Consider the following 15069-nt stretch of genomic DNA (forward strand, 5'->3'; position numbering starts at 1 on the left):
CTCATTGTTCGAACACTTCCAGGGATGGTGACTCCACCACTTCCTAGGCCAGCCTGTTCCAGTGCTTAATCACCTCTTCAGCGAAGAAATTTTTTCCTGATGTCCAACCTGAAGCACCTCTGGCACAACCTGAGGCTGTTTCCCCTTGTCCTGTCGCTCTGAGGAGAGACCAACCCCTACCTCACCACAACCTCCTTCCAGGGAGTTGTAGAGAGCAAACAAAGAGCTTTCAGCCTCTGTGTGTGCTGATGTTCCCCTCTGCACGTTATTTCAGAGTCAGGAGAAACAATTTGGCAAGGACACCCTCCAGCAGCTCACCCTGCCCATCCTGCCCCCAGCCCAGCCCTGCCAAGGGGAGCGGGAGCTGAGCAGGCAGAACAACCCACAAACTCAGCACTTTCCCAGGGGTTTGGGCCAACTCTGGTGCCACTAAAAATCAATATGAGTTTTATCTTCATCCTAAACGGAAGCAGGACCCAGGCCATGGTAAACAACTTTAATCATATGTCTGAAGGGGTGGGTTCATCTCCGAAGTGCCGCGTCAGAGCCGCGCTCCTTCCCAGCCATAACTCCTTATTGATTCCAGTGTTATTTCCAAACAGAAACTACAGCACAGTGAATAAAATTGTCAAGCTAAGCCCCAACCCCTAAAATAAAAAGCACATAATTTAATCTTGTTCAGCTGTGTTTTCATATATCATTTTGGAGAAGCCATTATTAGATCCATACTCAAGAGTTTAAAGCTTTATTTTCTGAAAGCCTGTGTTGCTGTAAGCACAGGGCTTAGGGTATCATTAATCCATGTTCTGTTACTGTGGCACAGCAGATTCCTCACTTTTGAAAATATGTTCCATTTCAGAGACAAGCAGCATTGGAAAAAAAAAAAAAAAGAGGGGAGAGAAAAAATGGAGAAGAAAAAAGTGGGGGGAGAAGAGGGGGAAAAAAAGGGAGCAGGAAAAAAGGGGGGAGGAAAAAAGGGGGAAAGAAAAAAGGGGGAAAGAAAAAAGGGGGAAGAAAAAGGGGGGAAGAAAAAGGGGGGAAGAAAAAGGGGGGAAGAAAAAGGGGGGAAGAAAAAGGGGGGAAGAAAAAGGGGGGAAGAAAAAGGGGGGAAGAAAAAGGGGGGAAGAAAAAGGGGGGAAGAAAAAAGAAGAGAAAAGGATAAATTTGAAATGTAAATGACACATCACAAAGCAAGTATTGGGGGAAAATATTGGGACTTTTATCATAATGAGTTTGTAACCTAAATACATATTTCAAGGATTAAATTGCTGACCCTCCCTGACCTCCACAGGAGGCTGAATGGCTCAACAGCAGTTTAATCTGCACTGAAAAGGCTACAGAAGAATAACACAGCCCTTGAAGAAGGAACATATATCACTGATGCCCCAAGATTCACAATTTAACTCTTAAGAGGAGGGGGAAAAAACCAAGCTCAACCTTCCAGCCATCAGTCTCAACAGACCCAACACTAATTTTCCTCAGAAATGAAAAGGAGATAAAACAAAACCCACACAGGAGGATGGAAAATAAGGGATTGTTCAGACAAAGGTTGAAGCTTCAGATGCCCAATTTTATTTTTGCTTAGAGGCAGAGCTTTTGTAATAAACTTAACCACTCGGTATTTCATAATCCAGCTACTTCTGGTTGCAATCCCTTTGACTAAGGAAGACAAAAAGACTTACTGCTTTAGCAAAGCACAGAGCCCACCTTGAGAGAACCCTAATTTTTATTTCTTTAATCCAAATATTTCTAATCTGATGACACTGTTTTATCAACCTGAAGTAAAATTTAGGGATCAAAAATGTATCCATTTATCCATTACTTTAACTGGAAAAGAACAAGCTTTTGAGTTCAGTGTTCTTAACTAGGAGTCAGTCAAACCAGATATGTGAGAAGAGGATGTGTTTCTACTCAACTGGTCCGTGGCTACTGCACTTGTCAGCAACAGGAATCATGGAATCACGGGAATCATGGAATCACAGAATGGTCTGGGACGGAAGGGACCTCAAAGCCCATCCAGTGCCACCCCCAGCCATGGGCAGGGACACCTTCCACTAGCCCAGGTTGCCCCAAGCCCTGTCCAACCTGGCCTTGGACACTTCCAGGGATCCAGGGGCAGCCACAGCTTCTCTGGGCAACCTGTGCCAGGGCCTCCACACCCTCTGTGGGACTGGGAGAATCCTCCCTTCTAGTCCCAAATTTGGAAGCCCAGGACCTGCCTTTGAGGAGCTGCAAGCTGGGACCCAGCTTGTCCTTCAGTGGTTGAATCCAGCAAACATCTGACCCTGCCAGGGGGTGCTGAAGGGCTTTGCCCTGAGGGTGCTGCTCCCCAGGCTCCCCTGGGAGCTGGTGATGCCCAGGGCTCCTAAGGCAGAGCCTCTGTGGGACACGTGTGTCCAGAGCAGCAGCACAATGTGGGGTTTATAAGCAATCACCTTGACATGCTGAAATGTGGAGTGATGAGAAGGGGCCTGAGGAAGCTGTTTATTACCCATCCACGGTGAAGAGGCACCTTCAGTCATGGAAAGACTCGAGCAGGTCATAAGCAAGAGGATAATATATTGTAAACTACACAGGGAGACAGAGGACTTGACTTTCCCCTCTGTATTATTTCTCATTACAAATCATCTCTCTACAGAGTGTGAACCTGGGGTTTATTGGCATTTTTATCTTCTCATTTTTGTAGCTGGAGCACATCAACTTCTCTTACCAGTCAGTCAAAAGCACCTTTCATTAAAGCTCTGCTGAAAGCTCTCCATTACTGAGAGCTTTGTGTCTGGGAAGGGTCTGCCTTGAACTCCTGCACGCTCCTCCAAGGATATTCCAGAGCAGCTCCTGCTGTAATTACTGCTCTGCTGTGTACACCCCTCCCAGGACAACAGCACAGAGAAATCAGAGATGACAGATGAATAAGTCCCTGTATTTACTCTCTGCCTTCACCTTCACAACTACATGAGAAAAAAGATGACTCGTGGTCCTGTGTTGTTGTTTGCCCACTCTCACAGACTTCATCCTCAAAATGGCTTTACATAAGTTCATATAAAGCTCATTCACAGCAAGATCTGTGCCTTTTCTCATCCTTAGCTTTCAACAGGGAGCTGTAACTCTGATTTAACCCAAAATAAATACAAAGCCCATTTTCCCTCTTACACCCAGAGTTACAAAATATCCCCCATGTCTGAGAGCACTTGTACCACAGAAACACAGGACTCAGGACACCTGTCACTGTGACTTTACTCCTTATGGAGAGCATACTCCTGTTAATATTTTGAAGCTTTAATTCTCCAAGGAGAATAAAAACCCCCTGGATGAGATCCCATTTACCAGATCCTTTCCCAGATGGCCCCTTCCTCAAAAAATATTTTACTGTATACTACATATAGTTTTAGCTAAATAATGATAAACCAAGACATGCCTTCCTTATTCACATTTCCCCTCTTTCTCTGCTCCATGAACAGCTCAGAGGACACTCCATAACCAGTTAGGAAAGGTTGGAAAGGAGACACATATCCCAGTTTTCCCTGCATGCCGAGGGAACAGAGGCTGCCTTCTTACTTACAGGCAAACTGAAGCTTTGCTTCTCTGCTGACAATGGTTCCAAATGGGTTTGTTGCTACACACTGGTATGTTCCAGTATCCTGGGTTTTATTGGGATTATTGATCAGCAGGTTGCCTTTCACCAGCCTGTAGTGGAAATCCATCCCCACGTCGATGCTGCTCCCATTTAACTTCCACCTAGAGCACAAAATGCCAAAGTTACATTCTGCTGATATTAATGGAGGCTCTTGGGTATTTCAAACTACAGCATGAAGTAAATAAAGAGAGATTTAGAACATCTTTGACTACTTATTAAAGACAAAAAAAGGCACAAAAATGCAAATTTCCTGCACAGTATTGAAATATTCCAGTATTTAACTGAAAGAGCAATATCCTTGACATATATTTCAGTCTCTGAAATGATTAATGCTTCTGTAGTTGCTTGTGCTGCTGCTCTTTGGAATTAATCATTTTGCAAGGGGAAGTCCCTGGAACAGGATCTCTAAACCACTCAAGTCCACCGAGGGTTTTTTTTCCCCCCCTCTCCCGACTTGCTGGCTGTTTATTTTTACATTTAAATTCCAATTTAAATTCACTCACAGGGGCTGTTGTCACAAACTGGGGCACTGAGCAATTCCAGCACCACGCTGCCCCAGTTAGAGCTGCCTCAGCCCCACCAGCCCTCGATGGAGGTGCTGCCCCTCCACCACCAGAATGGGCAGAGAAACTATTTGAATGCTTTTGCACCAGTGAATCAACAGAGTTCATGGCATTAAACAGCTGGTTGTGTCAGAAAAGAGCCCAGTGGCTGAGCCCTGGTGGCTCTAAGTGGTTTCAGAGTGGCATTTACTTGGGTGAGCAAAATAAGAGAGGCACTAAAGGAGAGAAAACAGCAGCCTCAGGGATCTCCAGCAGCAGCAGCACCAGAGCAGGGCAGGATCTTCCTCCAAGGATCCCAGAGCAGTTACCAAAGCTGAAAAGAACTGAGAGCTTTGCCTGTGTTTAGGCAAAAGGATGGTTAACCCGAGAGCCAAGGCTGTTTATTGTCCCTTCATAACCTTGTTGAGCTCTTGTCCAAATTTTGCAATTGAGCTGCAGTGTGTGGTGATTTCCTGATGTGCATTTCCTGTTTCTAATGCTCCTGAACCGTGGAATAGCCTGAGTTGGAAGGGACCCACAAGGACCATCAAAACCTGGCCCTGCACAGGACACCCCAACAATGCCACCATGAGCCTGAGAGCATTTCCAGGCTCCAGGGGCATCACTGAGTGATCCAGGCAGGAGAAAGGCCCTTGAGTGATGCTGTTGCAGTGCAGGGGTGGTGCCAAAGAACAGTTAAATTCAGTTAATGCTAAAAACCAGTTAAATTCAACAAACCCAATGGTTGGTCTGGGGTTTCCTTTCACTTCACAGCTCAGCTCCACTTCCTTTTCCTCTGAATCCAAAGGGAAGATCAGGCTGTTGGGTTCCTGAAGGAAAACTGGCCCGTGCAGTGTGTTGTCATCTGCATGAAACAGGGAAAGTGTGACAGGTAATTGATGGAATCTCCATGTTCCCACTCTTAAAACATGAAATAGTGTCTTGGCAGCAAGAGGCTGTGTATCATTCACCTTGGAAAAGATCTGATGACACTTTATTTTGTTTATAACACCAGATTTTTTTTTTTCCCAGAATCTCACACGGAGTCAACATTCATGCAAATGTCTGTGCATTAAATAGAGAGGAGACTGAAACTTCACCCAAAGTTCAAATGAATGGGAAGAAGCACGATCCTGTTGTCAGAGCAAAGCTCAGTTCAGTGCTTAATTCACCTTGAAAAATGGAAACATTTTCCTGGTGAACTAAAAGGCCACATTATCAAATACAGTCACACAGTAACGTGAGCTGGAGGGGCCCCAGCAGGTCCAGCCCCCAGGGAGTCCCCTCGCTGGTTCTGCCACCCCTGATTGAAACCTTTTTGCAGTCACAGGTATAACTGAGCCCCAGCCCCTCAGAGGGGACCCTTTCACACCCTCTGCCCTCTCTGTGCTGGGATTCCTCAGGAATTCCCTGGCTCCAGCCCAGCACCCCCCGGCAATGAGGGTCCCAAGTGTTTGGTGTGACCTGTGCTGCCAAGGACATCACATGCCTGTGCACTTTGGAGTATTAAAAACTCACACTAAATGTAGGTAGAAGAGTGAAAATATTTTGGCAGAACAACCTGACACGACCTTCAAAGAGTTCAGGAGTCATTTCACAGCAATGCAACAGTCTGAAGTTGGGGATTACTCACAGGAGCCTCCCTCGTGCTGACTTTAGTTCTTTATTTTAAAAACACATTTTGATCTTTTGAGTTGTTAACTCCTTCCTCTCTCCTCAACCACTCTCCATTTTCACCTTAACAATTTATCCTTTCTCAAACTGGGAGTTAAGGGTGAGTGCTGCTCACAGGATCATCCCCAAAGTGCAGCTCTGCAGCGAGCACCGAATTTCACAAAATACGCCAATATTGCCCAAAATGCCCACAAAAAGCTACAACATAAATTCACTGCTCTCCATCCTGTTTGTATTAGACAGTTTTATCTTCACAGTAGCTGTTCAGAACATAAAAGAAACCAACTTTTCTTCCCTGAAAAAAAGAAAAATCATCCATCCTGATTTCACTGAGACTTTTCTGCTCATCAGTGGCGATGTCTGGCTGCCTCCTCGAAATATAGGGCAAGTAAGGACACAGTAAAACTCCTCACAGCCAGAAAGTCTTTTAGTTGAATGAAAGGAACCTTGACTTAACATTTTTGGAACATTTTCCAATCTGTTTCTGCCCTATCTTTACAGCAGAGAAAGGGCAATTGTGTGGGCCACTGGGTGCCTGCAGGTCCCTCACTGCCCAGGGCAGGACTTGAAGGGATGTGAGCATGGACTTCCCTGCCAGAAGTCCATCTTGATGGACACACGGGAAATTTGGGGGTATGGGAGGTCAGAGGAAAAGGAATAAATAAAATATAAGGATGGTGGGTTGCACAACAAATAAGAAAGAAAAAGGACTGAATAGAAGACAACGGATCTTCCCGATAGGAGGAGGGTGAGAATGAATGTGAACAGCCCTCACATCTCCCAACACTGGGAAATCAGCTGGATTTACCAGGGACAGAACAATAGCTCTTTACTCCAGGGAGCAAATTCTGTCTCTCCACAGAAGCATTTCAGAGAGACTCTGCCAGGAAGATTAGAAAGGAGCAGCCTCTCCCCCACGTTCTCCTCCCTCAGGCCCCACCACAAAAGAGAGCACACTAAGCATCCAGTCACATCACTTGTATTTATCTTTATTCTTAATTATATGTTAATGATATCTGACTGAAACTCATCTATTATTCAAAACACATTTCACATCCTCTCTAGCTTTAAATTATACCTGTGTGCAACTTGCTGTTGCTGGTGGAAAAGGATAATAATAACCACAGAGCAAACAGGGCTAGATCTGGACTTGTTTCTGAGATCCAGGGTTGCTTCACTCCCTAAACAGTCTCATTCACCCTAAGAAAAAATATTAAATCTGGCTTATAAAGATTATAGCTCTGGGTACTCTATTACAATTTTGAAAACAGAGACCAAAGGCAGAGAACTATGAAGGTAGAAATAGTCACAAATAGGTGAAAACACTGAATAACTTAATTTGTCTACTGAATCACTCAGTTTGCTAAAACAGAAACTCATAAAAAACAAATGAAACCATCTCCACATATTCCACCTGCTGCTGACACTGGTTAATATTCAGTTTTTACATGGAAAAAAAACCCGCTTTCCCTTCCTTTTAACCAGCAAGAAGCAAAGCCCTGGTGGGACTTTCAAGCAAACAGTGTTGGGTGAGGCAGAAGAACCTCTGAAAGCAGCTGCAAGCACATCAGGGGAACAGGAGAGGAGGAAAAACCTTGCAACACTGGGTAGATAAAATGATTTTTGAGTGCCTTTCTTCTTTCTCGTATTGCTGCCTGTGTATAACCAAGATAAGCAAGTCCAAACTATTTAATCTTCAGCCTGTAGAGTCCCTTTGCTACAGTTTAATGTGTGATTGAAATCACTGCAGCCCAGATCCTACCACTGTGTGATAAGAGTTGAGCCACAGAACCTTACAGGAGAGGAGGATTTGGTTCACAGATCACTAAAGAGCCACTAATAAATAAAACAAACTGCCATCTAGATTCTCACAGACAGAAAACTAGAAGTGCCTGTACCACAAATAGCCCATTTTTGACTAAGTTATGTTGCTCAGATGCTCAGTGTCAGCCCAGGCAAAGGCATTTGCTCTCTTGAAGCGTCTGGTGTTGTGGGAGCAAAGTTTTGCTATTTGGATAGCTCTGAAATGTGGATTTTACACTTTTTTTTCTCTTTTCTTTTAAATTAAAATTGGTAACTTTATTTCTATGCAATAATGTCCAGGACTTGCAGTCAAAGAGAGATGATATCACATTTTTGGCTTACCACTGAAGGACCCCACGAGCGGCTCAATCTACAGAAGTCCAGCAATGTCAGGAGGAGGTTGTTTCCTGAGCTCAGAGGGCTTTTCCCTTGCTCTTCTCATCAGGTTGTGTTTAATAGGCTCTCTTTTGGTCCTTTTATCAAACAGAGCAAGTTACCTCGGAATGAACACGAAACACCCTCAGCTTAAGACAACCTACACACCAAAAAGCATTTTCTCCTCCACTTTAGATAAAACAAATGTGCTCCTGCTCTGGGTGTGCCTCCTTTGAGAGAAGTGTATTTCTTTCAGTAAGATGCAGGATCTAGGAAATTTCAGTTGACTTTATTATAAAAGAAACATTTTAAACACAGAAGGAGGTGTGTGCCCATATGGTGTCGGACAGAACGTGATAGATCATTTAGAAGAACATTCTGCTATCCAAGCTTCTGCTAGATATATAATTTTCCCCCTAGTGAATCACAAAATCTATTAAAAAATGCCAGATTAATTTAAATGCATTCCAAATGAAGAGTGTCCCTCCAGTACCCCAAACCTGAGAGCCAGCACATCCAGTTGGATGCTAAATGCTTGTCATCTTCCTGTGCTTTTGAGGAATTGAAACGTGAAGAATGTCAGCTGAGGTTAATTCACATGAAAGAGGTGAAACCATTCCTGTTCTCTCTGAACATTAAGCCTGGTGACAGATCCTGTTACCTAAATAGAACTGCTTTAATTTTCATTGAAAGTTATGGCCAATTTGAGAGGAAGTTTAATTGAATATTCCACACCGTAGGGAAAGATAATAACTAAACTGAAGAGAGAATTCTTGGAGTATATCCAGTGGAAATGAGAAAAATCCTTTCCTTGTTTGCTGCCGAGGGAATTGCTCTCTGCTGTGTGTGCTGCTGTGTTTTCATACAGTGCTACAAGTCGGTATTTCTTCAAGACAAAACTGCACCTTGGGAAGAGCAACTCTTCAGAAAAGTGGGAAGTGGGATGGATAGGACAGCTCAAGGGCACTGCTGATTAACACAACAGCCTGCTCTTCAAGGTTAGCAGCTGCATTACATCCTCCTGAGCAGGGAAAGACTAAATTGGATGCTCACTCCCTATTTTTTGCCCATCACTTCTATAACATCACCTGCAAACCCAAACGGTGCTAATGGCCTTGAAATTAAGAGACAGAAAGGTTTGCACCACATAGTCCTACTGCAAATAATTCCACAGACTTCTCAGTGAACAAGACACAATAAAGGTGCTTCCCACTCAAAGAAAAAAAATCGTATTACAGACAAAAAAAAAAGGAGATTTAAAAAGTCCTGTATTTTGAAGGGAAGGGTCTCGTAGCTCCTGTATCTTAGGGGACCAGCCACCAGCCTTCCTCCCCCAGTCACTCCTCCCCACCACTGCACCAGGGCTGGCCCATGTGCTTAGAAAAGAAAACCTCTCAAGATCAATAAAGAGAACTAAACAACAACTATGATCAGATACTTTCATCAGGAGCAAAACTGAAACAAATGGTGAGGCTCTTCCCCTCCTCCTCCTCCTCATCACTCCACCACCGCATAAGATGCACTGTCTGCTATTCCACTGCAATAATCTGAACCCTGGCAGCAAAAACACCCTCCCAGAGCTCTTGGCTGAGATACTCCCTGAGCCTTGCTACTGGGTTGAGAAGCTGGATGGGGAGAAGAGCCACCACCTCTCTCCTGACCCCATGATGCAAGACTGGGCTTCTTTTGCAGCACCTGCAGGTCTCCAACATGGACCACGAGCCAGACAGCTCCTGCTGCTGTTATCTCACTCCTCCTGCTATGATCTCTCTTTTCTGACATCCTTTCATGTCCCAGCTCGCTGCTGTACCAAGTACAAGTGCAGCTGGAGTGGAAAGCCAGGCCTGGCAGGTGACAGCTGATAGGCAACAGTCTGATCCCTGAGTTCAAAAGCAGTGTCAGATATTCCTCAGAGACCGTAAGGCAGCCACAAAAATCCAGGAGACAGGAAGAAATAAATCTTCCCTCTCGTAAATGCAGGCGTGGAAGGGCTCCAGCATTTGAAATGGAGACAGCAGTGCTCTGACAACTCTATTTACGGGTGACCCGAGGATGTGGCACCGTCGGAATTAAAGGCAGGGTTAAGCACATCCACCCCACCACAGTGTGTTCTGACCTCTGAGGGAAGCCCAGGGTTCACTGGTGAGCCCTGCAGCTGCCTCTGCCCATGTTCTGCCACACCAGAGTGAACAGCCAAGTGCCAAGGGCAGGTCAGGCTCCAGCTTGGCTTGCTCAGCTGTGAAACCTCTCACTCACCCTCCCTGTCTGTCCCGCAGCCACGGCGCAACTTCCCCTATTGAAATGCCACACGATTAATTAGAGCAAATGTCATCAAGTTTGCAGTTCTCGAATAAAATGCTGCTACCTGATCTGTCCATGGCAAAGTGAACTTTCCCTGTGCCTCGTCTGCTGGGCCCAGACAGCCGGGGGGAGGCAATTCCCAGCCAGCGGAACGAGCGACTTGTCCTGCGACAAAACCCTCATTTAACAGAGTGTAATTTGTGTTCCCTTGGTAAGTCAACGGCACGATTATCATCACAGATGTTCTCTTCAGCACACAACAAAAACACATTTCTCTGTTGCTGCAGGAAATCACAAGTCTCTTCACCAAGCAGCCTTTTCTCCCTGAGTCATCACAGCCGCCGGCAGGAAAATAAACAGGGAAAAACTCACACTGCTCCACTAAGGACGACATCAGCCCACGACAGAGCCACGAGCAGACAACAGGAATAATAATATTAATACAATACTAATGCTACTACCACTCCTGCTACTAATAAAAAGCATTGGGGCATCTGCAGGTCTGCTGAAACACCAGTTAGAAAGGATCACAAAGAACCAGTCACGAGTTCATTAACGCTCAGGTTATTTGTTCATCTCCTGTGCTGAGATACTAGAAATAATCATATTTTTGAAAGATACTTTTAATACATAAGTAATAATCAGGCTGGTTCTCATGCCCTGTAAATTAAGCTTTAGCCTCAAGAAAATCATTCAGCAGTTACATACCCAACCCTGGAAACACAGGATTATGAGAGGAAATTAAAGCTGTCCTTACCCAGCACAATGCATCTATTGGTACCATTTCTCTTCTTGAAGTACAAAGACACACATCCTGGTTTTGGGGTGAATAATATTGTTTCACCAGGTTTCTCAAAAGCTGCTTTGTAACTCATCTGTTCTCAATGTGTTCAGACATATTCTGGTCCAGAGAATAAGAACACTAGGCCTGCATGACCTAAAAACTTAAAAACTGTTCCTCCAGACTGAACTATGGGATGTAGAAAGCTTAAATGATCTTTGTTGTTGTTGTGCACATGCAGATGTCATGGACTGGAGCTTGCCCAGAAATCCAGGATGCCACCAGCATCCCGCTGAACTGAGCCCAGACCCAAATCCATGCCTTGGCTCTTCAGCTGCTGGATACGTTTTCCTCAGTTATTTTCTTCACTCCTCTGGGACCATCTCTGTAACACCTCCTGGTGTTGCATCATCACCCAACTGGTCAGATCTGCTGGCTGCAAGAGAAAAACTGTCCCTCTCTCCCATCAGCTCATGTTTCTTTTGTTTCACCAGTGCACGTGGAGAAAAACAGGCCTGAACAGCAGGGCTGTTCCAGCTCCTCTGTGCTGGGAAGGGAAGTGACAGGTACATGGGACATCACCAGCAAAGGCTGAGCTCATTCACATGCAACACCTTGTGATGCACTCCAGCTGCAGGTGAACATCCTGACAATGACATTTGCCAAGGCAAACGTTGTTCTGCCACTCTGCCTGTCAGTCCTGAATATCTAAGAATGGAATTCACATCATCTCCGGTGACTGGAGCATGTAGAGCCTTAGATGAAATACTGGTGTTTAATCTGTTCCATGATTCATGTATTTTTTAATTCTTTCAACTCAGGACATGACATTCTCTCAAACGAGGAGGTCAGTCCATGACAGAAATTGGTCCCTCAGGGAGACACAACTGCAGCTCATGGTGTGCTCCATCCCCAGCACCAACCTTAACCACTGAGTAGCAGCTCTGAGGCATCGTGCCCAGATCTGTTACCCACATCCATCACCAGGAATGCAGGTGGCCTGTCCCAGTCAAATCCCACTCCTGATGAACTGGGGCCTCAGGTTCTCACAGTCACATGCTGTTGGCAGCGGTGGCTTCCAGAGCAGTTTGTAACCTGCCAGGAAAGCACAGGCAAAGTCCAGCCATGAGAGCTGTTCCCAAGGGCTGCAAATTCTGACTGGACCTTTATCTCAGTGCTGGAAATTGATATTGGGCTGTTTTGGTTCCATCCTGTTGAAAACGAGTCCTGGATTCAACAGGCAAAGATTGTGGTTCAGGCTGAAAACATCTTTTCCCTCATAAGAGACCTGAATCCATGAAATTCCTTCAGAAAGCTGTTGCCAGCACTCCAGACTATGGAAGCCTTTCTATTAACCTGGTTGGCTTGACACTCCCTTCACCTCTGACCAAGCACAGCTCGTCACTGTGCACACACAGTTGCCTTCACCTATTCTCCAACCTCCCCTCAGGTCTCACAGTCCCTCCAGCTCTGGGTGTTCTTGCACAGAGCTCCTTGTGAATGAGGTATTATAAATGTTTCAAAGGCCTGTACTAATTACCTATTGATTTATTAGTAAAATATAAGGTGCTGATATAACTGCTGTCTTTCAAGAACACATATCACTATTGTAAAACTTTCAGCTGTCTGGAGTATGACAGGAACTATAAAGTGGATATATAAAAAGGCAGAAGTAGTAGGTCCGTGTGCATATTTTAAAGCCACATTTTTCCACAATACCTCCCTGAACTTCAATTGATTTTAATCCTTCATGCAATAAGGAAGGTGTGTAAAAGCCAGGCTAACAAATGCCATCCTCCCCACCCCACCAGCAGACAGGAAAAAGCTATAAAACACTCATACTGAAAAAGCCTCTTTCCTTTAAAATCCTGAAGCCTCAGAAAAGACAAGTCCCTGGGGCAATAACCTATAATCTCTGTCTCATCTATTGCTGGAAAAACAAAGACAACTCTGGCAATGTGTCCAGGCTCTCAATTGATTGAGGAGCCAAACTCTGCAGAAAGCTTCAAGGTGAAAGGAACTCTCTGGCACGTCGCTTCAAGGTGAAGCCTCTTTTCTCTTTTCGGGTTTAAGTACATTAGCCACTGTCAGAAGCAAAGCTGATTCCTGCCAACTTTTTCTATCCAGCTATTTACAGAGAGGTTTAGGCCATGGATTCCCTTCTCAAATATTTGTGAATAAGCAGATTGAATTACCAGCACCTCGTGAGCGATGCAGAACTGCTCCCAGGAAGCAGCAAGAGAGGGATTGTGAGTCTGGCACACGTGGAGCCAAAGAGCTGTGACTCGGTTTGCGCCGTGTCACCGGCCAGGAGACGCACGTTCAGTTCGTCAGCAGGGCACTGCAAATCTGCTCCTCCTGGGCCAGAAGCACAAAATTTGCAATTACAGCAAGAAAACACGACGCTGGGTAGCAGGGAATACATCAGGGATGACTTTGACATTTCCAGGAGCAGCGCTGAGGGCCGATGGAACCAGCCCGGAGTAGGCAGCGCTGATGAGCAGCAGTGGGAATATCGGGAATGCTTCCCCAGGAGCCCATGCATGACTTACTGCCAACCCACGGGCACAAAACTTCTGAAACAAACAGAGCAGAGAACAAAACACCTATTTGTTAACTCAGCACACAGTGTGCACATTTCTCCTTGGCTGTTTGGTTTGGGCAGGATTGGAGCATTTCCATATCCCTGAGACAACACTGCGATGGCACATGAGGGATGAAGTTTTATCATCCCCACCTGACGGATCCTTTGGGATCTGAAAGTACCAGTGAGATGCAGCCAAGTTGTGCAGCTTTTATGACACCTTCCACCAGCCCAGCTTGCTCCAAGCCCCATCCAACCTGGCCTCAAACACTTCCAGGGATGGGGAAACCACAACCACCTTGCTTGACTTCAGAACTCCCTCCCATGGTGTGCTCTGCCACTGGTTCCTCTGTATTTGTGACCCTACAGAAGACCTATTATATTTTCATAAAACAGTTTCAACTGCATTAGAAGCACTCAGTTTAAACCCCTTCAAACAAAAATTCTGACCCAGCAAGTCTGTTTTAAACAAACTCTGAAGAATAAAAGCAGTGTATACCTAAATCAAGGCAGCAAGTTGTTTACTCAGTTCCTTTCCATCTTTTAAAATCACACAAGCAGGTGCTTGAAAAAAAGATTTTTTTTAATATATAAAGGCTATTTCAAAAAAAAAAAAAGTAGAATTAAACTGTAAACACGTTCCTTTCTATAACTGACCACTGGCACAGGCAAGTTTTAAATGTCTGCCTCATTACACATATTACACTCTGCATTTTTGTGACTATTTCTAACAAGTTCAACCCATGCCTTAAGAAAAACAGACAATATTTCAATGCAATAAATTAAAATGCAGCTGAATGAATATTCAGAGAGGGAAACCTCATGTTTATAATGTTATATATTTCTATTTTTTGAGCAAAATTGTCAGCATCATCTTTGTCTGACTGCAAGCCTGATGGCACCCTGGGTATCTGGGGTTTAAACAGCACCAACTTATTTAGGAGGAGAGAATGATCTCTCCTTTGAAGTGCCACAAAGAGGTAAATCAAAGCCCTTACTGTACCATGTGCCCTCTGGAGACGTGCCAGGCATCCCAGTGCACAACATCAGGATGCTGGGCAGGCTCCTGGCCCTGGGCAGCAAAACCTCACTCTTGCTGCTACAGCAAGAAAGGGTTTAATCCTGCAAACAGGATCCAGGGCTGTAATCTCCAGGTGGTTCTGTTACATAAATGGATTTAAGGCATTTGCAGTCTGCTGTGGGGACACCGGGCTGGCACCTCAGCTGGTGCAAATCTCCACAGCTGCAGGGAACTCAGTGCAACTGCACCAATTCAGGGCAGGTTGGAGGAGCTGCTGTCAATTTTATTATTGTTTTTTTTAAAAAATGTTTTCATAGCACTCAGCAGAGCAGGAACAAAAGGCAACCCCACTCT

The 15069-nt window shown here is 45.0% G+C and overlaps 1 protein-coding gene across 3 annotated transcripts in view; it reads right to left on the bottom strand.

Annotated features, from left to right (window-relative positions):
• The window catches only part of LOC135420128 (contactin-4), a 283517-nt gene that overhangs the window by 101400 nt on the left and 167048 nt on the right, over window positions 1-15069 (bottom strand). For all 3 annotated transcript variants that reach the window (XM_064667147.1, XM_064667145.1, XM_064667146.1), the window contains 2 exons: window positions 4915-5041; window positions 3560-3735 (listed from right to left, as the gene is read on the bottom strand). In XM_064667147.1, the coding sequence (XP_064523217.1) occupies window positions 3560-3735; window positions 4915-5041 (303 nt within the window). The remainder of the gene's footprint in view (window positions 1-3559; window positions 3736-4914; window positions 5042-15069) is intronic.

Source organism: Pseudopipra pipra, chromosome 11 (genome assembly GCF_036250125.1).
Source record: "Pseudopipra pipra isolate bDixPip1 chromosome 11, bDixPip1.hap1, whole genome shotgun sequence".
Lineage (NCBI taxonomy): Eukaryota > Metazoa > Chordata > Aves > Passeriformes > Pipridae > Pseudopipra > Pseudopipra pipra.